Source organism: Pseudopipra pipra, chromosome 1 (genome assembly GCF_036250125.1).
Source record: "Pseudopipra pipra isolate bDixPip1 chromosome 1, bDixPip1.hap1, whole genome shotgun sequence".
In the NCBI taxonomy this organism is placed as follows: domain Eukaryota; kingdom Metazoa; phylum Chordata; class Aves; order Passeriformes; family Pipridae; genus Pseudopipra; species Pseudopipra pipra.
The window spans coordinates 55,369,316-55,392,401 of NC_087549.1; the positions used below are offsets into that span (position 1 = coordinate 55,369,316).

Sequence of the window (23,086 nt, forward strand, 5' to 3'; positions counted from 1 at the left end):
TCTCCTCATTCTCCTCCTTCTCCTTCCCTTTCTTTACTATTTTTTAAAGAAAAGTCTTTGACTCTTCAAGTTGCACAGTGATAGTGTCAATAATTGTAAAATCTAAGGGCTGGCAGGAGATTGAGTCCCAGCTGCCAAGAGTGACTACATAGCAGAGATGACAGGCACAGTCTCATGGGGAAACTTGCCAGCCACAAAACAGCTGTAGAGCAGTGCTGACCAAATAAACAACAGTGCTGGCACGAAATTAAGTGAAAACGACCTGCAGTTAATGTAAAATGAAAGAAGAAAAAATAGTGAAAGAGGGAAAGCCGTGATCCACAAAACCTGCTGTTATGGTTCCTCTCTTTATTCTCTCTTTTACTGAGATATAATACAGTAAAACAATTCTAATTGTGTAACAAGTCTCTGCTCAACAGTAGCACAACAAAGAAAAAGCTAGTATATTACAACACAGAACAAAACAAATAGTTTCATGAGATCATTATATCTAGGAAGTCCCGTTTTTTATCTGTCGTCCATAATTCTTCCTTGCCACGTCATTCAAATGATTTGGTTACTGTTATATCAATAATTTAATATATCATCAGTGTGACAGTAATTGTAATGATCACACTTGATCTGATTCAGACATTTTAACTCATCTTGAGTGTAGGGAAGTGCTCTGGAGTACATACTTAACCTAAATGAGAGTGCAAGAATCTGACCAAATATTAAATCGAATGTTGAGAGTATTCCAGTTGTAAATCTAAATCTGCCTAATAACTGTCCCTTTCTCTCAAAAAGTTTGTAAGCAAATCACCCACAGGCATTTTTTGACCTTTTCTCTTATGCTATATTCTGTTTGCTAAGGATCTCATTTGCCCTTCCTAAAACAAATTGGGAAGTAAAGATATGTTGAACCAAAGAGTTAAGGGCATGAGCCTGTGTTTGTCTAATGACAGTAAAGCATCGGGAGCTGACAGTGATGACATGTAATCCCTTGACCCTGTTCTGCATCATCTTTCTTTTTTCCCTCTGCCCGTTCAGCTCTGGGTGACTCAGGGGCTCTTCTGCTGGTGACAGAAAGCTCTGTGCTCAGACTACCAGTTCCCATGGGATTAGTGTTCAGCTGGTACAGCCTTGTAGCAAACTTCCAACTCACTTTCTCCTAATCTGGTTTTCAGGAGGATGCTATTTCATTAATTCCTGAGTTTGCCTTACAGTAGAGGAAGAAAGAAAAGACAGAGGAGTACGTCTCACCTCACTTAATAGGACACTGTGGGAGTGGAGCCTGCCACTGTCAGCACAGGTCACTGTGGAACTCTCACCTTTGCAGATGGCTTTGCTTCCCTCAATGCCCCAGAGAAACTGGAGTGAACAATGTCAAACTAGGGAAACAGGAGAAACACTTTCCCTCAAATAAAAAATCAGTGAAATATTTTTACAAGCTCTACTTGAACATAAATAAAAGGTTTTCTTTTATCCTTTACCTAGGTATTCGATAGATCGAAACACAGACCTGGAGAGGTATTTCAATATTGATGCCAACAGTGGAGTCATTACGACTGCTAAATCTTTGGACAGGGAAACTAATGCTATTCATAACATCACAGTTTTGGCCATGGAAAGTCGTAAGTATCAATTGAAAGATTTTATTGACTGTTTATGTGTAAAACTTTAGGCTTCGTTGTGATGAGCTGCATTGAGAGAAATTCTGAGAGTTTCAAACCATGGCAGATAAAAATAGCTAATTACTCAATGCAAAAGAAATCTATATGGTAAAAATTGAAAAATATAACACTTTAGGGATTTGCTCATTCTTGTGCTTCACACCTTGTGTATTCTTTTGACTTCTGAAAAACAAGTACAAAGGAAGATGAAATATGTTAAGTCAGCAGTCTCAGACCAAGTGTCATTACAGGAAAGGTGATATGGAATATAGAGGACAGCAGTTACCCAATCTTAGTGAGGGCACTCAGAGCTGATTACTGTTGGTCAACCACAGCATTCTTAGAAGGCATGAAGGAAAGGGGATGTGAATGCTTATGTGGTTTAATTTTCCTGACTCTAAAGTACCACTGCAGAGGTTATTTTGGACTCGGTATTTTTTCTGGTGTAAGATGAAGTGTTAGAGAATATAGCCCTTCAAATGCATACAAGAATTCTGCTAATGCAAGTTTAAATCTAAACTTGTTCAGCTTTGAATACATTCAGTGGAGAACAATATATTTTTCCCTTTATATTCAAAGAATTTATTTCTTCAAATTTCATCCTTATTAGTACTCTGTTGGACTGTGATAATAAGTTCTCTGGCCTGCTATTTTAAAAATCTTCTCTTCTTGCTTTCAGTGAGCTTAATTTAAGTTTAACCTGAGAACTTACATTTATCATTTAGTGTCTGTATGAATTTCTCTTGTACTATCAGTAGAATTTGGGTCGAGGAGCACAAAATGGAAAACAAAAATATTTCTGAGTAGTAACAAAACTGATGAGTTAGACAAGGGACATACCTGACACAAGCAAGAGTCTAAGAGCAAAAGCAAAACCTTACACTGCTTTAATGTATGTTCATATCCTGCTTGGTTTTCAATAAGCTTAGATCAGCAGAGGAAGACGTTGATATCAAAATTGTATTTCACATGTGAAATAAAAAAGAAAAACAAACGACAAAAACACTTTGTGATTTACATTTGGATGCATTGCTTTAAATACTTAAAATATTTACTAAAATGTGCTTGCAATACCCTATAAAGAGACAGATACATAGTAGAAGTTTTGTACAGGTTTTAATTTGCCCTGCTCTAACACTGTCATCACCACTTCTGGTACAAGAGAAGCAAAATAAGTATTGCACTCCCTGATGCCCTTTATGCTTAGCTCAAAACACATATACTGTTTAAATTTTGACTTTAGACCCTGAATGTATTCATATTTTAGCTAGAGATGTGCATCAGTTTATGAATTATTCATATTTAAGGTGTTAAACTTGTTAATGACAGTAGTGAAATACTTTATTGTTTGTACACTTTAAATGTTTTGGGATTTGCTTGGCAATGAAGCCTTCTCTTTTTTTCTGTTACACATAGCTGATAAAATTCTTGTTTAAAACTTCATAATAGCCTGATCCATCTGAATTGCAGCAAAATAAAAATATTTAACCCATAATAATCATGCTATTCCCAGTATAAATAGTGATGTTCTGGCTGGCTGTATGCCTTGGCGATGCTTTTACATAATTTTGTTGTTATCTGTCCGTACGATGTGATTCAATGCTGTGATTAGTGAGTTAGATTTTCAGTTTATCCCTGGGAGTAAAACCTTAGTTTAATTGCAGTTGTAGGAACACATAAACATTGTTTCCACTAGGTCCAGAAGACCAAGCCAAGAGCTTCCTTTGTCTTTGATGGGGAGATTATAATTGATTTGACATGTATATACAAACGAAGAATGCAAATGAAAAGGATACTTACCCAAAGAATAACTTGCAAAGAGCTCTTCTTGATTGTTTTGTTGGATGTTTTTCCTATAGAGAATCCAGCACAGATTGGGAGAGGTTATGTAGCCATTACTATCCTTGACATCAATGACAATGCCCCTGAATTTGCCATGGACTATGAGACAACTGTCTGTGAAAATGCTCAACCTGGTCAGGTATGGCTTGATAGGTTTAATGTTTATTTTTACAGATAGGCAGCCAATCATTATGAAAGTCTGCCAGCTTTAAGATAAAGAAAAATCAGCTTTTGACAGTAAAAATGAGACTGATATACACAGTACAAGCAAATAGCAAGAAAGATGCAGGTGTAAAAATTACTAGTTGAAGGCACTTTTAAAATCTCTGTCTTTTTTACGGGTATAACTGACAGATTTTGCTGAAGTCACCTAATTTTGAATAACATTAAAAACACATACTTCCTCCTAATTTTGTTGTGAAAAGCAGAGAGAATAACAGAGGTTATTTTGAGACTAAAGGCCTACCCTCAAAAATGAGTATACACTTTTATTCCCCTTAGGAAGTAGGGACCTTAAGGACGCAGTTGCGCAAGGGGGGTGTATTCCTAGTGTTTTTAGTTACCCAAATATATTCCAAATAGTCTTAAATTCAACTAAAGCTATATGTTGTTATTTTTCCTTGATGTCTCTCATATTTGGGCTTTCCTCTCTACTTTGTAAGACCTCACAAAATATATATATATTTTCATTATCTCTCTCTCATTCTCCCAGAAAACTAGTAGATGTTGTGCCTGCACAGATCCCACATATTCCCTGGAAGACTTTGCACTTTTGTGCCTTCTTCCAATGTATTGGCCTTCCTGTGTCAGGTGTTGTTTATTGAACAGTTCAAGATCACATTATAATTTAAATTCTTAATGGAAAACACTACAATTACTAGATTGTGTTCATGAGAAACACAGAGTATGTGTGCTCTTATACTTGTTTGTTTTCCCTGTGCTCTGGTCAGAACAGTTAGATTGGAGTATTAATTTTTTATGGATTTTAAGCAATGGTGAAATTTGTTTTAGAAATTTTGTAAGAATTTTAAAAAATAAAATTGAAAAAAAAATAATGATAATAAAAACGAAATTCCAGAAAATATGAATATACTTATTATGTACCTTTTTGTTTTTCATTATATTAAAAAGTATATATATTAATTTAAATGCTCAAAAGCATAATGGTTTCCTTGCAAAAGTTTACAGCATTGGTTGCAGCCACAGATAACTACATTAAGAGCCATCCAGAAGATACACTTCTTTCACTTCTATGTAGCTCTGGTGAATGACAGGACCTAACTTTCCCTCAGGCCCTGTGGATCATTACTTTGGCCCATAAATTTGGTACAGATAAAGTAAAAAGTCAGGTCATATTTTAATTTTAGTACTGTTTATACATGCTTAGGAGGTTGGAAAACCAAAATGGAGATGATCGGGACTCAGGGGAGTATTGATACTTTAATAGGTAATAGAGGGGTTATTCAATGTATATGTACAGTGAAACCCTGATGTATTTCAAAACAGGTGATCCAGAAAATTAGTGCAATCGATAAAGATGACCCACCAAATGGCCATCAGTTCTACTTCAGTTTAACGGCAGAGGCAGCAAATAACCACAATTTTACACTGCAGGACAACAAAGGTAAGAAAATTTCATTTCGGTAAGTATTCAACAGTAACACCTTTCATTTTCAATGCAGCATGCTCATTATGACCTACATAAACTTCTGTTCTAGTAAGGACATAAATTAAACTACAGTCAGCCTGGAAAATAATTTTATCTGTAGACTATTTGTCAAGGGAATTAAGCTGTGTTTTGAATCATTTAAAGCCTTGAGCCAAACAGAGTGGCTTCAAATCTTTAAATCTTTCTTTCTTTTTTTTTTTCATCAGTCACTCTTCACATTTTTTTCCCTGTATTTATAGGTCTTTATCTAAATTAGATTTTACCTTGGGGCAGTGACTGAAAAATGTCCAGGAATTCATGTTTTATTAATATAACTCAGGGCATAAAACAGGAGTGCACAGTCAATGGAGAGGTTTTGTGATTTGGTTTAGGTTTTTTTTTTTAAGAAAAACACATCTTTTCAGTAAGTATAACCCCTTTTGAAGAATGTTTTTGGTAATGAATGCTGCCTGCAATATTTGCACAGACTTCTTATGACAGTTTCCTCAAAGACTCCCATTGACATCACATTTCAGTTAGTTAAAATATCTGAGAACGCATTTCTAATTAGTGCCCTCATTAGTTTCACTGCATAGTACAGCAGCTGGGCATGTGTCAGTAAGTTTAGCTATTAGCCGAAGCAAATAGAACTAAATAGACACAATATTGCTCTTGCACTGCTCTTTTATAGATCAGTACTAAACCAGAGCTACAAAGTCATCCTATTAGTAAAATAAGAAAAAACAGATGTGGTGGAGTAAAGGACACTGTAGAGCCAGACTGAATAATATTCACAAAGTATAACGTGAACTAATAAAGTTCTCTCATGCAGGTCTTCATTGCCTCACCTTACAATGTAGTTACTGAAATGCTTAATTTTCTTCATATAAGCTGCTTGCAGTTAGAAACTGAAGACTCTAATAGTAATAATGATCAAAATAATAGAATTGCATTAGAATAAGACTATTCAGAAATCTGACATTACAAGTACTGTAAAGTACTTAATGAAAGTTCTCTTACAGAGAATTTATAATTTGAAAAAGTAATAATAGATTTGGGCAATGCCAGTAAAATCAGTGGAGTTGCAAGACAGAACAGCAGTTGCCTCTTTTGATATTAGATATAGTTAATATAATTAGATATTATTGAATGATGATACTTAATTCTATGCATATCTCATATGATGCTATAGGAAGAGGTGATTGCGTATTTTGCCATAAATTGATAGGTAAGCAGATAGATAGACAGACCAAACGAACAAACTTTTTGGTACATCCTAGGAGATATAACTGCATACCTTGCAGGAACTGTCAATACATATTGAACACAGTGAGTTTTGCACATATCTTCTAAATATATGGACTTTTTAATCACACAGCCCAGAGCAGCATCAAACCGTACATTTTAGGCTGATTGTGTTAGTCATCTTGATTCTTAGAAGAAACTGAAAACAACTGCATATCTTTGCTACATGCGCTATTACCTCTATTTGCACTCTTACTGGATTTTTTTTTGCATTCAAAAAATATTTTAATGATCTTCAGAACCTGTTCTATTAGGATTTTCATCGCTTTCATTAATATATCTATATCTTTAAATAATTAATATAGATGTGTGTAAATTAACCTGAAATATGTATGTAGATATTTAATCTGATCACTGAAGGATAATTTTTTTCTTTTTTATGATGATTTCATCTTCAGCTGTCTATCAAGAGTGGGAAACTGTGAGCTTAACTAAAACCAGATTGGCCTCTGTTATTTTGAAACAGTCTTTCATGGAAAATAGAAATCTTTTTGGTTTGTCGAATATCATTTCTCAGTTGATCCTACCTCTACACCTTCAAAAAATATATGACCATGAAAGACAAACTTGCTGAAATAATATAAATATGTCAATAAAGTTTTTATGTGAAAGACTATAGTATTTATAGGCTTGTGTTTTAGAAAAGTCACATATTTTACAATTTGTCTTTTTATTCCTTTATCTAGATAACACTGCAACAGTATTAACCAAAAGGAATGGGTTTCGAAGACAGGAACAGTCTGTTTTCTACTTGCCAATATTCATAGTGGACAGTGGATCACCTTCCCTTAGTAGCACTAATACCCTCACCATCAGGGTCTGTGATTGTGATGCAGATGGTATTGCTCAGACGTGCAACGCAGAAGCATATATCTTGCCTGCAGGACTGAGCACTGGAGCCCTGATAGCAATATTGGCTTGTGTCTTGACACTGCTAGGTACGTCTTCTTCCTGTTACCCTTATTTTCCATTCAATCCATAGTAGCAAAATATATGTGCATATAAGCTTCAACATGTCCCTTCACCTTGATTTCTGTAAACAAGCACAGATAACATTCTAGGAAGAACAGCATTTTGTACCATGACCCACAAAAAAATCCTTTATATTGGGACTTTCAGTTTCAGATACTTTCTTTCAATGTCAAGCCTCCAGACATATATAAGAAATAATAGTAAAAGATAGCACTTGTATCAAATGCAATATTTAAGAGATACTCAATGCAGTGTATGGAAGCACTTGGTTTAGCATATTCACCCTATCACCAGTATCAGTGTGTGTCCCTTTTGCATAGGCATAACTGTTTTTAAACATTTATTGATTTGCGTGGAACAAAAGACATGCAACAGATGTAATTTACTGATGAGAAACATAATTAATTGACTTCTACAGAATGATCTTTTGTTACTTCCATAAATGCTAACACTGTTGAATTTTATGTTGAGCAGTGGAACTGCAACTACATAAAAGAGTGGAAAGTAGTGGAACAGTGTCAACATCCTAGTTTAGTTAGCATTACTCATTTACTGCCTAGTCATTAAATGGAATGACTACATGGGAGAGTAAAGGGTTGAATCAAGGAGTAAAGATGAAGGATCAGGTGAGCAAAAGTGCAGTTTTGCTTATTGTCTGAAAATTCGTGTGTTAACAATGGTACCGATCCAACGCACAAGATTATTTTTTTTAAATGTTGTTATCATTAAGAGATTTTTCTATTCCCTGGCTGTACATATCAACCTAAGGAAAGGGAGAAGACCACAGTCTCCTTATGTTGATATAATCCCAGTGATGCTTTATCTGTCACTGGATAATTATCCAATTATCCAAGTAATTTGGATAGGTCAAATCAAGAAACTTTTTTCCATACTTCTGTTCATGGCAGTATTTCCACCATGTGTAGATATCTCTTCCTTCACACTCTGATTCACATCACTGTAAACCACTAGAAGGAAATGTTCCCTCTGCTAAAAATATTTCTATAGGACTCCAAAAATAAAAACCTGTTGCATATTTTCTTACAGAGTAAGAAAAATCACCACCTCTGCAATGAACCCGACCAACTTACTCAGTAGCTATATATAGGAGGTGGCATTTCTAAAGTTTTCGATCTGTGTGGCAAAAAAACACTAACTCCATAAGACTGTTAAATCTCACTCAACACATGGTTAGGCTTAGGTTTAAGGAGAAATGGAAAGGATTGATTGCCAAAAGTTTTACTGAACATTTTTAAATGCCATTTTTCTAGTAGTATTTCTAGGCAATTTATATACACATGTGAACTTTATTTGGACATGAAGCTAAATGGTAGAGTTCAAAAAGATATGAAAATATCTCTCCTATCAACTGGCATTAGCATCAGTGGAAAAACACCTATTTTAATCTTTAGTCCAACTTTTTTCCAAAGTTTGGTAAGAATAGCAATTCATTTGATCCCAAAATGAAATGTCACCATATCTTATATGTAAGAAGGGACTTTCTGAAGGTTACATAAGAAACTACTGTAGATACTACACAGCCTGTCTTGGTTGTAAGCTTTCCTTAAATAGAAGGAATATGACTTAAAGAAGACCATTGAATGGAGACACAGCATGTTACCAGTGGATAACTTGCTGGTTCTACTCAGTACACCACGGTTCAAATACAACCAATAAATGAAGAAATGGGAGCTTTTGTTCCAGTCATTTTTAGAGTGTGCTGAACAAGTGTTTGAAGAAGAACTGAGAGTAAGTTCTCTGAACACAGTGTTTGAATAATGGGCTGCGCTATCACTTCCAACCTAAACTGTTCCTTTTGGGTACAGTTCAAAGATGCAGGCACAGTTTAGGCTGCATTTCTATGATAACCATGCCTTTTAGTCCTGCATTTTGGTACTGTATCCTGCTACTGTTTTGTTCCCAGCCACGTGCCAGTGCCTAAACATCACTGCTGCCCAGTGAAACCACAGTCAAGTGTTGCTACTTGTCTGGTCCCAGAGCCTTTCTTCTTCTATCATTTGTTCCTAGAAGATGTTTTCTGGAACCAACTGCATGTTAGTACTGCTAGGAATTTACTTTTTCCCTTTTGCTCTTCACATTCATTCCTGAGAAAAATCCTGAAGATCCACCAGCACAGCATAAAAAACAGGCTTCAGCTGTTGCCAGGTGGTTACAGGACTGGGACCAAGGGATGCATGTATTTTGTAAGAGTTTATCAGTGAGAAGTGGATATAGGCTACTGGATCAATATCTTTTTCTGACTCAAGATTAACATGCAGTGCAAATCCAGTCACATTCATCAATGTCATCTTAATGTGAGTGCCGGTTGTAAAGCAGAGGAGGCACGATATTTGCATGAAATGAATGAGTACATGCACTCTGCCAGCAGTATCTTGAATTCTCAACTAGCTCTTATTTTCTTAAAGTTAGTATGATATACTTTGATAAGTGATGTTTTCTTGCCCCATACATGAGTTCGTCTAATAAATAACCGTTTGTCTTGACCAAGGCTCAGATTCTCTCAGTGGGATTTCTTAGAGTTACTCTTTTTACTTAAGCCACCATTATAATTGCGTATAACATGGTATAGACTACTTTTTCAAACTAGGATAATTTTAAAAAGTTATAAACATTTTACCAAAATCTTTTTCTATCCTCATGCTGACTGATCGACATTTAATTGTAAATTTTATTTCACAAGAAAGTTTCAGTACTTTTTTAATTATTCAAAACAGCTTTGCAATTATGCAGTAAGGCTATGTGGTGCAGAAAAAAAAATTAAAAAAAAAAATTAAACCCAAATCCTAAAAAAAATATGCTTGCAATTTGTTCTGTAAAAAGCATATGAAGAGGTAGTTTGATTAATTCTGGACTGTACACAATTTTTAGAGAAGTAAGTACAAATCTTTTGACTGCTCTGGAAATTACATGGTAATTTAATTCAAGATAATTTGTTTTTCAGTTAGCATCTTCCGGACACAATAAATGCTTTTGAAACAAGTGTTTGTAATAAAATGCTTACATAAAATCACACACAAAAAAAAGAATACTCACCTGTAGATAACCTAATTGTATTTGAGAGGTTAAATATTTGTTTTGCATGGAAGCAGTGGAAAGCTAGATTGGCATAATACTTTGTCATGATTTTTTCTTTCATATTTCTGAATATAATGTATTGGTACCATCCATTTACTTGTAAAGACTGAAGAAAGCCTCCTGTTGGTGTGGTACTAGAGTTTATAATTAAATTATATGTTGATTTGACTTCAAAATACAGCTTTAAATAATTTTTTTTAGTTGAAGACAACAAATTTTTTATTATTATCACAATACCTACAAGAGCTGAATTAAATCAGCACACATAACTGTGTGATTTGTAAACAAGAAGAAACAGTACTAGTCATAAGTATCTTATTCTCTAAATAGGTAAAATCTGTACAAAATGTGACTATGTAGTATGTGTGGGTTTTGGTCTTGCAGTTGTAAAAGTGATAAATGTATAACTCAGGATAAATGTATAATTGGTGGTACCCAAAGCAATATATTCAGAAGGTGGTTGAGTATGCGATGCAGAAGCTGTTTTCTGAAAGTTATGAAGCTGATTAGGGTCACTGAGTGTGGGCATTTAAAGGTCACAGTCACTTTGCAAATATCAGTCCAAACTGATTAAACAACAGTTACGGACGAAGCTTGTTAACTGGGAATTAAATTCAGGTTTCCTGAGTCTTGGCCTCAGTAATCCTCAAATCTCATCTGACTGTAGTGGCAACTGCAAGGTATAACTAAATAGTTTATTAGTGTGCTGCTTAGATGGCTGAGGATCTCCAATCATGAGCTTTATGAATCGTGGCACACCTAAGGCATAAACCAATGTGCACATCTATTTGCAGCTGATGTATCTTACTGCTATAGTAAATGCCAGGCTTAGGGGTGTAGTGTATACAAAGCGTAGTAACACTTGTGATTTAGCTCTATTCCTTACTGTATAGCTCTGCATGTCGTCTTCTCCCTCAGGTTGTCTCATGACTTTTATGGCTTCCTTACAATTATGTTGCAGTTGCCTTGAGTACAAGAGGAAAGATTAACACTAAAATAGAGAAATATGTTCAGGTGACCTAAACCTGACTTTTTACCAGATCATGCCAAAGTGGAAATTCAATGATTATTCCATAAATCACACTGCAAAATGGCAAAGCAAAAATCCACTCCTGTATTCAAAGGTGTTTGTTAAAGACTGATTTAGGTGAACTGAAACTACCAATATTAGAGTTAAGTTTATACTGACATAAGGATAAAACTGTGTATTACCACAGCTAATATAAAGACAAATTACTTTTTTTTCTTGGCTATCGTACCTGTTAAACAAAATCAATATTTCCAACAATTCAGGTATATCAGAAGAAATAAAAGGTTAGTTGAGATCTATCTTTGCTAATTCTGGTTATTAAGTCTTTAGTTGTTTCTAATATCGATTGCTGTTTATTTGTTGTATCACATATGAAATCAGTATTGTCATTTCATCTCTTTAGCATGAGTTTGTTGTACCAGTATGGAGCCAAATTAGTGCCCTCAGTGTGCCTAAAGCTTTTCCACTTAACTATTTTTTCTCTAAAAATCATGAAATTAGGTTTTTAGAAGTTCAGCCAGTCACTAATTACTGACCTAATCTCTGCTTTTGTCATACATGTAGGTAAAAACTCCTACTATGACTTAATGAGAGATGAATAAACTTTAAAAACATTTGCATTTGATTTAGATATTAGTGAAAATCGTTTAGGGCTTGTTTTCATCTCTGCAGCTCCTGCAATGCAGCTAAAGCTTTGTTCATTTAGAGGTTAAACTTTATTGTTCATAGCTGTTGGAAAGGCTAGAAATTAATGATTTTGTATAGTCATCTAAATGCTAAAATATTTAACCTTTAGAAAGACTCCATATTTTTCTTGGCTTCAAGCAAGTGTGAGAGGTAGAAAGAATACTATATAAAAAATTCATTGAATCTTGATTTTTACTGTACCTTTAGGCAGACTTTCCTACTAAGTTTCATATTTTACACTTATTAGCAGGTCTTTAAGTTTCAGCATAAAGTATGTTAAGAGGGACAATGGAGTGAAAATGTATTTACACTTGAGTAAAATAAATGATTAGCTGTTTAATTATATGGCAGTATAATTTTGCCAATAAATGTTAAAAATAATAATAAGTTATGTCAATAGAAATCTTGGTTTAAATATATATTTTTATTGTGAGGAAGCTAATTTATCTCGAACTTTAAAATATATCTTTTACAATAAGGAAAAGCATTAAGAGTGGAGTGCAGTTGTCTCTGATAACACTTTTATGTTCTCTGCTGTATAATTTACAGTTTAATTTGTATTATACAAATATCAGAATGTTTTGAAATTTCATAAAAGCCACTTTAAAGGTCAATATCTTATATTATTAGACTGCTTATGTAAATATTGTTCAAAGTAAAATGCCCCAAACTACTGACTTCTGAATTAAATACATAAAGCATGAATCAGGTAGTTGCCAGTGGCAAAAAAAGTGAAAGATGCTGATTATGCAGTAATATAGTCACAACAAATCTCTTAGTAGATGGATCATTAGGTGTGCACCTGGTAGCTACTGAAAAAACAAAAGATTGCTGTCAATATATTTGTCAAAAAGTTTAGGGAAAAAACCCACCTTGTTCAATTCTATTTTTAGGCGTGTTGCTCTAAAGGAAAATAAAAATAATACAGAAAATCATTTCCAACTTTAACCAATTCCGAGTAGTACCATGATATCTGTACACTTACGAGATACAGCTTTTTTACGTGTACAAATGACTGGTTCATTCTAGCCGAGTGATCCTAGTATTAAATCATTCCTCAAAATGACTGGATTGGTACTGATTTTAAAAATTCCTCCATGAAAAGAAAGGCTTTCAAGAAAGGTAGTCCAACTTGAAAGATAGCACAGCCGTTGGTCACAGACAGCACAGCTTCATGAGAGGAAAGTCCTGCTTATTGAACCTGATTTTCTTTTATGACAAGATAACCCACCTAGTTGATCAAGGGAAGCCTGTTTTTGGATTTCAGTAAAGATTTCAATACTGTCTCTCACAAGATCCTTCTGGACAAAATGTCCATCACACAGCTGAATAAACACATCATATGGTGGTAGAGCAGTTGGCTCACAGGTTGAGCACAGAGGGCAATAGTGAATGGAATAACATCAGATTGGTGACCTGTCACTAGTGGGGTTCCACAGGGCTCCGTCTTAGACTCTGTTCTCTTCAACATCTTCATAAATGACTTGGACACAGGACTGGAAGGGATACTAAGCAAGTTTGGAGATGATACAAAATTGGCAGGAGTTGTTGACTCCCTCAATGGCAGAGAGGCCCTGCAGAGAGACCTCGACAAATTACAGGACTGGGCACTCACCAACCATATGAAGTTCAATAGGGGAAAGTGCCTCATTCTGCACCTGGGATGGAGCAACCCTGGGTGTTCGTACAGACTGGGAAATGAGATGCTGGAAAACAGTGCCACAGAAAGGGACCTGTGGGTCCTGGTCAATGGCAAGTTGAATATGAGTCAGCAGCGCTCTGGCAGCCAGGAGGGCCGACTGTGTCCTGGGGGCATCAGGCAAAGCATCACCAGCCGGTCAAGGGAGGGGATTGTCCTGCTCTGCTCTGCACTGGTGCAACCTCACCTTAAATATTGTGTGCAGTTTGGGGGACCACAATATAAGAAAGATATTAAACTCTTAGAGAGTGTCCAAAGAAGGGCAACAAAGATAGTGAAGGACCTTGAAGGGAAGCTATATGAGGAGCAGCTGAGATCACTTGGTCTGTTCAGCCTGGAGAAAAGAAAACACTGAGAGGAGACTTCATCACAGTCTACAACTTCCTCTTGAGGGGAAGAGGAGGGGCAGACACTCATCTCTTCTCTGTGGTGACCAGTGGCAGGACCTGGGGGAATGGCCTGAAGTTGTGTCAGGGGAGGTTAAGGTTCAGTATTAGATAAAAGGTTCTTCAAGCAGAGGGTGTTTGGGCACTGGAACAGGCTCCTCAGGGAAGTGGTCACAGTACCAAGCCTGACAGAGTTCAAGAAGCCCTTCAACAATACTCTTGGGCACAAGGGAATAGTCCTGTACAGGGTTAAGGGTTGGACTCGATGATCCTTGTGGGTCCCTTCCACCTTGGCATATTACATGATTCTGTGTGATCATGCAATTTATGGAGGCCACTCTTGAGACTACCTAGGGAATCTCAGGCTCAATTTTATCTATATTACCTTTTAGTTTTTGCTTTTCCAGATGTTTCTACAGCATTTAATTGGCATATCAAAAAGCTGTACGTAAAGATTGAAAACCTTATGAATGCATATAATAACATAATCTTAACATTAAAAATAAACATAAAAGCAGAACAGATTAATTGAATGTGGAATGACACTTTTCAATGTACTGTTATTTTTACAGTCATAGTGATGCCTGCTATTTTCTAGGAGTATCATTAACTCAGCAAATGTTATCCAGATGCTACAATATAGTATAATTATTTTCTAGGAGGATGATTCACACTCCATCATGTCCCACAGATGGGTGCAATATTCATATTATTGGTTCCATGTTTTGTGTGTCAGCACGTTTCCTTACCAAGAACTTCTGATGTTTCTTTACCAAAACTGTATTTGAACATGAGGAGCCTTGAGCTAGTTTCTCCCAGTGCTTTTGGCTGTCACTGCAGTTTAGCATGAGCTTGCAAGTTGAAAGAAACTTTAAGGATTAAAATTAAATAACCATTTACATTTCTAGCACTGGTTCATCCAATAAACTCCAGCCCTAGCAATTCTCATTAGATGTAATTCATAAACCTCAAGTGCCGAACTTTGCACTTTTCAGGAAAGCGAGATCTTTTATAGATGTGCTTTTAATCCATGAGCTAAGACAATCTCATTTTATACATTGCTGCACAGTTTTTTCCAATCTATAATTTTTCGACTTCATTTTTGTTCAGCAGAGATTGGTCATATACTTTAATTCAGTCTCTTCCCAAACTATGGTTGTCGAATTCTGTTCCATTAGTTTATGAACGTGTTTTTATCACTTGGGCAATTAAGAGTCCAGGAAAAAGTCTTTTTTTTTTTTTTGGTAATTATTTCATGGCTGATTGTCATAGTCAGACTGAACCAGTCTTAAAATTTATGTTTAGCAGACAGCATAGGATATAGTGTTAGAGATGAAGATGATAATCTGGAATGATTTGGGAAATAGATTCTTTAATGTGTAAAAAGTTTATGGTTTAAAAGCTGTTTCAGAACATGCTAGGTTTCATATCTAACTGCATAAATTGCCTGCTATTTCCTTCAGTCTTTGCCATATAAATTAATGAGTACTTCCACCCCTAGTAAAAATATGAGGGAACTTCAGCACTGCTAAAACTTCGGTCTTTCTTTGTTCCAGTTCTTGTCTTGCTGATTGTCACCATGAGGCGACGGAAAAAAGAGCCCCTTATTTTTGATGAAGAGAGAGATATCAGAGAGAACATTGTCAGGTATGATGATGAGGGTGGTGGAGAAGAGGACACAGAGGCTTTTGACATGGCTGCCTTGAGGAACCTCAACATCATGCGAGACACCAAGACCAGAAGGGATGTGACGCCTGAGATTCAGTTCTTGAGCAGACCAACTTTTAAAAGTATCCCAGATAATGTAATTTTTAGGGAATTTATCTGGGAAAGACTAAAAGAAGCTGATGTGGATCCCTGCGCACCACCCTACGACTCCCTGCAGACATACGCGTTCGAGGGGAATGGCTCAGTGGCAGAGTCGCTCAGTTCTTTAGATTCCATCAGCTCAAACTCTGACCAGAACTACGATTACCTCAGTGACTGGGGCCCTCGTTTTAAAAGGCTTGCAGATATGTATGGGACTGGACCAGACTGCTTATACTCATAGCCTTGGAACCTTTCTCTGAAAATGCACTGAAGAATATTAAAATAGAAAACTCAACCTTTTGGACTGAGGAAAGTTGTAAATATTTCTCCATTTTTAAACTTTTCAGTTGTTTGGTTTTTTTTTTTTGGCCTTGGTGGAACATATCTTCATTAGACTTGTCCCAGGGACTGCACTGACCACACAGAATATGAGCATTTGGTGGCATTTTTGATAAAATGAAATGCTCAGCCACGTTCAAATAGATAGCAACACTCAAATACCTACAGAGGCATTTCACTTTCAAGAGTATGTTATGTACTGTCACATCAATGAGCTAGGGGTACACTGTAGATGCCTTCACAGTATTGCTATATCTAGAATACAGTCTCCCATATAAGAAGAAACAAATTTGCAAATATATAATTCAGAACAACATAACAATATATGGTATTTACATATGCAGAGTTTTTTCAGCAGATTTTCTTTACAGTGGGCATGAAGCTTGCTAGAACAAAAGCAGAAGGACTGACATGAAAACAAACAAAAGCCCACGAGATACTATTTTTGGGTTTTTCTGTGTTTGTTCTCAGAGCTATTTAATTAGAAGTCTCTGTAATTTTCTGGGTAGTTTTTGAGAAATTATTGTTTGTACTAAGAAATTCCACAGTATTTGTCATCAATTTATGAAATAGCTTATAAACCACATAAAATGAGAACGATTTAGGTGTAGTCTTATGGTTGAAGAGTTTTGTGATGCCCATGTAAGTATAGAAAAGATGTTGCTATCTATTTGCTATTTTTTTATTCTCTCTTCTGATTTGTACAGGAGAATTTATCCTTTTTTATTATTGTTTGACATAAAGTGTTATATTTATTTTGGAGCTCCAATCTCCTCTAAATTCAGGTCCATTTTACTGCCTCATGGTATTAGACTTGTCAGAACATGCTGATTTTTCTCCAGTCTCAGATAAATGTAGGAAATGAAGCATGGAAATGGAAAAATTACAGTAAAGCAATGCCACCCACCATTCATCCCTCAGAAAGGAGAGCAGCTACAAGGATGTACAGTTGTTCTTCTGAGCCATTACAAAGTCTGGGACATTTAAATAAAATATTTGTACATGGAATTTTTTTGACAGAAGACTACAGAGGTAGCTGGGAGTGTCTTTAATCCAAGATTTCATTTTCAAGGTTAAACATACTGTATGCTTCAAAGACTGTAAACACCTTGCTTTTCTCCTTTCCCTTCTCTTTTGCTGCCGATGAGTCACAGTAAAAGAGTTTTCAATTTCTTGAAAACATTGCATTGCTTAACATAAGACAAGCAATGTAATACTATTAACTTCAAAAGTTGTCTTTATATCCTGCTGCTCATAAGTATTTTTTCCCCAAAGGTGTAACCTCTCTACACATAATTTCTACACTGGTTCAGGAGTGCCAAAACAGAAGGACAACTGCTGTTGGTTAAAATACTGTATGGTTTTGAAGTAGGATTTCTTAGAATAATCTGACAGCTTTTTTATGATTCTGACAATATTTATACTTCATCTTTCATGATTTATTACTAGATAATAAGGCATATATTCAAGTTAAATAGTGGTTTTAGGTATATTACTTCAGATTTTTTTGTTTTGGATAAAATGTAGATGAGTTCCTAAATTAGAGTCTGCTCCTGCAAACTTTTTTGCTTGTACCTAACTTGAAATTACTTGACTTGCCTGCAATTACTGAGAGGTATACAGAATTGTTTGCAGAACTGTCTTTGTGAATAGAAGGTACTCCATAGAGAATGATGCTCACTCTAAAAGCCTTTCTTTCTGAAAGAAGGATCCTTGTACTGAAATCCTAATGTATGAGTGACATGAGGCTGGGGGATGGGAAAGTATCATTAAGGCTTTGTAATTTTTGCAGCCCAGCATTATCAATTAACTATGTGGAAGTGGCCTTCAGCTCCATCAAAAAAAGAAAAATAATTTTAAGCATCTGCAACACATTCAATTTGAGTTACATTTTAATAGACAATCATTGTTTCATAATTCAGTAGATCTGCTTCTAGTTGTATTAAATATATATATATAGGTATATATATATATATATATGACAGATTTTGTAATGGAACTGAAAGATATCGTCCATGACTTTTAGTCACACATGTAAGATTTTCAATAAAAAGATTAAAAAAAAAAAAAAAAGAACCATGTGTATACAGTTTAATGAGAACGAGATATGCTGCAGAATTTAAGCAGGTATTAAATCAACAAGTTTTTAAGAGAACAGTTTTTTATTAATCTCCTTGTTTTTCAGAAGATAATTCATGCATCTGGATTAAGATGCCCAAAATGCTGATTTTAGCACATAATACTCAAAGGAGATTTAAATGTGGTTTAGAGTAAACATCCAAATTCCCTTGCTTTTCCACCTTCTATGTCTTTAAAAAACACAAAAACCTCCACTACGAGGAAACTATATTAGAGGGGGTTTTTTTGTGTACTTTCTATGGAAAAGATGCTCTTTATTCTGATGTCATGAAAACTCATTGCCTATATAAGTTTTTTGTTGCACAGTTCTAAAATAATTGAATAAGCTTGCTGTTACATTCTATATTCTTACCTACTGATTGTATTGTCGCAGTAAGAAAGAAAGGTGGAAATCCGTTATGTTTGATGACAGATGTTACTATAGTATATATATAAGGTATGCATAGTACACGTAATAGATAATGCTCTGTATAAGTTACCATGACTACAGGCTTTCATTGTTCAGAATCTGATTCGAATTCTTTCTTTATATTGCACAGCCTGAAGTCGTAAAGTATATTCTACTGACTAAATAGTGTAAAATGTAAGAAATATTTTCTCTGTCCTAGAAAGGTAATGAAATTATTTGTGCAATTTAATTAGAATAGCCCTTTAAAAAGATTTACAATCTTATTTAACTTTCCGAAGAGTTTCAGTATCTAATTAGAGGCCAGAAATCCTAATTAAAAAGTATATCAAACATTGCAGTCACTCCCATCTTATATATTGAAACATCTCTTTCCTTCTACCATATGCCAGTTGAATAGGGTTATTTCAAATTGATATTTCCAAGCACTTTGAAAAGTGCACAGTTTTAAGAGTCTTATTAAAAAAAATCAACATAAAATTAATCTGTTTGATTAAGATTTATGGTAAAGACTCCTTACTCTGCTTTGACCAGTGTGAAATCCACTGAATTCAACATTGGACATTCTGGCTTACATTTTCGATTCAAAAGAATAAACTTAGTGTACTTACTTTAAGTTATATCCCACTAAGACATAGCATGAGCCTTCCTAAGCTTACTAATTCTGATGGCTGGGTTAATACAATCACTGTAGGACTCAAGATATTTGATGCTACAAACTGAAAGTTCTCCTTCTCCCTAAAAATTTAGGGAGAATAAAAAAAAAAAAACCTTGCCTTTTACTGCTGCTTTTATATGTTATTTTGAAAGGGAGCAGGAGGATTCATTGTAATTTCCTTTAAAGTTGGGGTCTTTTCGCAATTATTTTTTCCTGTTTACCTTTCAGGTGCTGGCAGTAATCGATAAATATTTCCTGTCCTTTTTTTCTTTAGAGATTTTGGATGAAAGCATGTTATGAAATACAAAATAGCAGCATCTTATTTTTTATGGGCAAATACTCTTGTATGATACAAAGAAAAGTGGTAGTTTGTCATTCTGAAAAGGAAATAAATGTACTATAAAGCATATAATCACATTGACTTTAAAGATCATTAAAGAGTTGAAAGAGAAACACAATTACCTATATCAAATCTAGTATTAAATTCTTGGTCACAGTCTGTCATGTAGCTGATTTAAATTTTTTGTATGTAGATTTTTTTCCTCTACTTTGAAATCTATGTAGAATAATAATGGTTTGAGACATCCTTGTATTCACCTCATTTGTGATATATGGGGTCAAGTATATATTTATTGGTCCGTGGCTCTAAAAATTAATTGCAAAAGATAGGAACATCACTTTATTTGTTTGACAGAAGCAGGAAAGTCTACAAAATAACCAGAGCTCTACAAGTTGCTGTCCTTACTATAGCATCACTAAGTTTACCAGATCTATATCTAAGTTTTCCAGATACATCCTAAGATATATTTTCACCCCAGAATCATTCCTTCCAAACCAAGAACTCATCCTCTGCTCATTTTCAGTGCGGGTAAAAACGCATTTTGTTGTTTACTGAAGGTTTTTTTATGGATATCTGCCTGAACTTTTGTTCTTTGAACTAGGAGATTCACAATACACAACAGGTATAATCTATTTTCTAGATGAAGGGAATATGGTAGGCTATGCTTTGCCTTGTTATGATAATATATCTTTTCTCACAAAAGAAAGAAAAAATGTTCCCATGTGGTACATAAAATCTGCAAAACGTTAGACCATATAGAATTGCATATAGAAATATATTGGTTGAAAAAACTTGATTTACCGAAGCATTACATGATACAAGATTGTCTTGAAATCTTTATGTGAATCTTTATATATCTAATCAAACACAATAAAAGAAAAAATAGCATAAGAATTTTCTGGAAATCAGAAAAAAATCTCATTTGAAGCCACAGTGGTGTCTCACAGAGACAAATCTTATCTCATGTTAACACATATTTCCTAAAATTATATGTATATTTAAATATACCACCCCCACAGTATTTCTTTTAAAATACCTTTTTTTAATCAGAAAATATCTACAAAAAGTAATCCTACTTTCAAAAACTTTTTCCATCTTCATCCATGTCTGATATAGAAGAATATAGTTTAGACTCAGGCAAAACTTTTAAGATTGCCCCCACAATGAAAGGAAATTGGTTTCAAATTATGACCCAAAATAGTTTAAAAGCTGTTAGAAGCGTTGCAAGGACTGTTACTTCCATGATTTTTTAAAGCCACGTGTTATGTCATAATAAATGGTATCAGATTGAAATTCCTATTCCTAGAAATGGTGTCAAGTTAAATAGAGTTTAATATTTGATTGATTAACTACGGTCATAAACCTATTGTGCAGCATAACAGCAAGCTGAATGCTGAATCGGTACTAGAAAAAAGGTCAAGGATTTTATTTTCTCCTTCTACTCACCACCATCGTGGCCAATGTCAGAATTTCTTTTCATTGTACAGCAAAGCAAAATCATGTTGAGTCTAAGTTGGCCACAGCAGGGAATTAGAATCTTTCCTCCTCTTCACAAAGGCTAAAAGACTATTTACTAGGTCATTCCATTCAAATATTCTTGTCTGATTATGTCTGGACTCCTAGGTCATGCTACCTGAAACCTGTGAAGTTGTTGGGGTTTGGAATTTTTTTTTTTTTTTTTGGGAGGAGGAGAGAGGATATTGTTTGTTTGTGGGTTTGGTTATTTTTAAAATTGTCATTCTTGTTGAAATGCTTATGTTTGAATGAGTTGACCTTTTTCATTGATTTTTTTTGCGTTTGTTTTTCTTTTGTCAAAACCGTACCAGCCACCCCTTTTTCTTTACTGTTAATAGCACAAAAGAAAGTCCTGAGGTGCTCTCTCTCTTTGATGTCAAGAAGCTATGGAGAAAAAGATAAACATAGGATCAACATACTGCAATGAAATTAATCTGTCATTTTCTCTCAACACAAGCTCCCAAACACCATAGTTAAGCTGCCATTAACACCATTCAAATCATGGCATGGATCTAATCTTACAACTTTAAAATATATGGTCCTTTTCTGGCACTACTACAGCAATTTTTACACATTTAATGAAATCACATTAGATAGGATTATCAAGGTTTTTACCTGTAACTCAGTTTCATCATTTTTATTTATATCATGGTCTTGATGCACAGAAAAAGAAGGAAAAATTACAACAGCAAAACAGAAGAAGTACAAAATGCCTCTATGCAGTGTTTTAATTATTACTCTACCTTATTATTTTCAATACACTGATAGCTTTTCATCTCTTTGAGACTGCTAGTAAATTAAGATAAGTGTGATATTGAGCCAGATATTCAAACCACATTAGACCTTTTGAGTCTGACAAGAATGGACAGTCTGAATTTCAATGCCCTATTTCCTTAATGATCAAAACAGCCTTTATTATTATCATCACACTCTTGAAATTATGTGGAGAAAGAAGTGTTTATTGACGCACCTACAAAATACTTGGTGAAATTTTGATCATATTGTAGTACTTGGCAGATCTCCCTCTGGTTTTCAAGAGGTGTCAAGATTTATGCATTGTTGGGAGAGACAAATAAATGATCACTTACAGCATCAAGATGAGAGATTGTTGCTTTGAACTGGATACCCTTTCTTTTTACACAATCTCTTCTACCGACTTTCCCTTTTTGGAAGTCACAATCTGCTTCTTTTAATGGTAATGCAAGTAGCTTAATAAGATGTTTTTATTGGCATAAACTACTTACTTAGTATCAGCATAGTCCCCATAACCTTGCTGTAACAAATAGTATTCTTGCACGTAAAGGTCATTTCTGTGCACACACTAAATACAGAGAGTGTATTTACATTTGATGAAGTACATATGGTAAAATACTCTCTGGAGAAAAAAAAGAACAAAACCAAAACACAAACAACTGTTTCTCCTTAAAATTAACATACAGAATTTCCAAGATGTGAAAATTAAATTATTATACCTTTCCTCAGACTGTGTGACTATGTGTAGCTTTACCGATTTCTGTGACTGTAGGTACAATCCAAATTAACCATAATCATCTTGTTTTGGAA

General features: G+C 34.9%; 1 protein-coding gene across 2 annotated transcripts in view; it reads left to right on the forward strand.

The window, feature by feature from the left end:
- The window catches only part of CDH7 (cadherin 7), a 90,250-nt gene extending 67,631 nt beyond the window's left edge, over positions 1 to 22,619 (forward strand). The window contains exons 8-12 of one of the 2 annotated variants that reach the window (XM_064657502.1): positions 1,477 to 1,613; positions 3,512 to 3,633; positions 5,001 to 5,118; positions 7,134 to 7,385; positions 15,874 to 22,619. In XM_064657502.1, the coding sequence (XP_064513572.1) occupies positions 1,477 to 1,613; positions 3,512 to 3,633; positions 5,001 to 5,118; positions 7,134 to 7,385; positions 15,874 to 16,367 (1,123 nt within the window). In that variant the 3' untranslated portion in view covers positions 16,368 to 22,619. The remainder of the gene's footprint in view (positions 1 to 1,476; positions 1,614 to 3,511; positions 3,634 to 5,000; positions 5,119 to 7,133; positions 7,386 to 15,873) is intronic. The other variant, XM_064657511.1, reaches the window with a different exon arrangement.
- Positions 22,620 to 23,086: the final 467 nt, after the last annotated feature.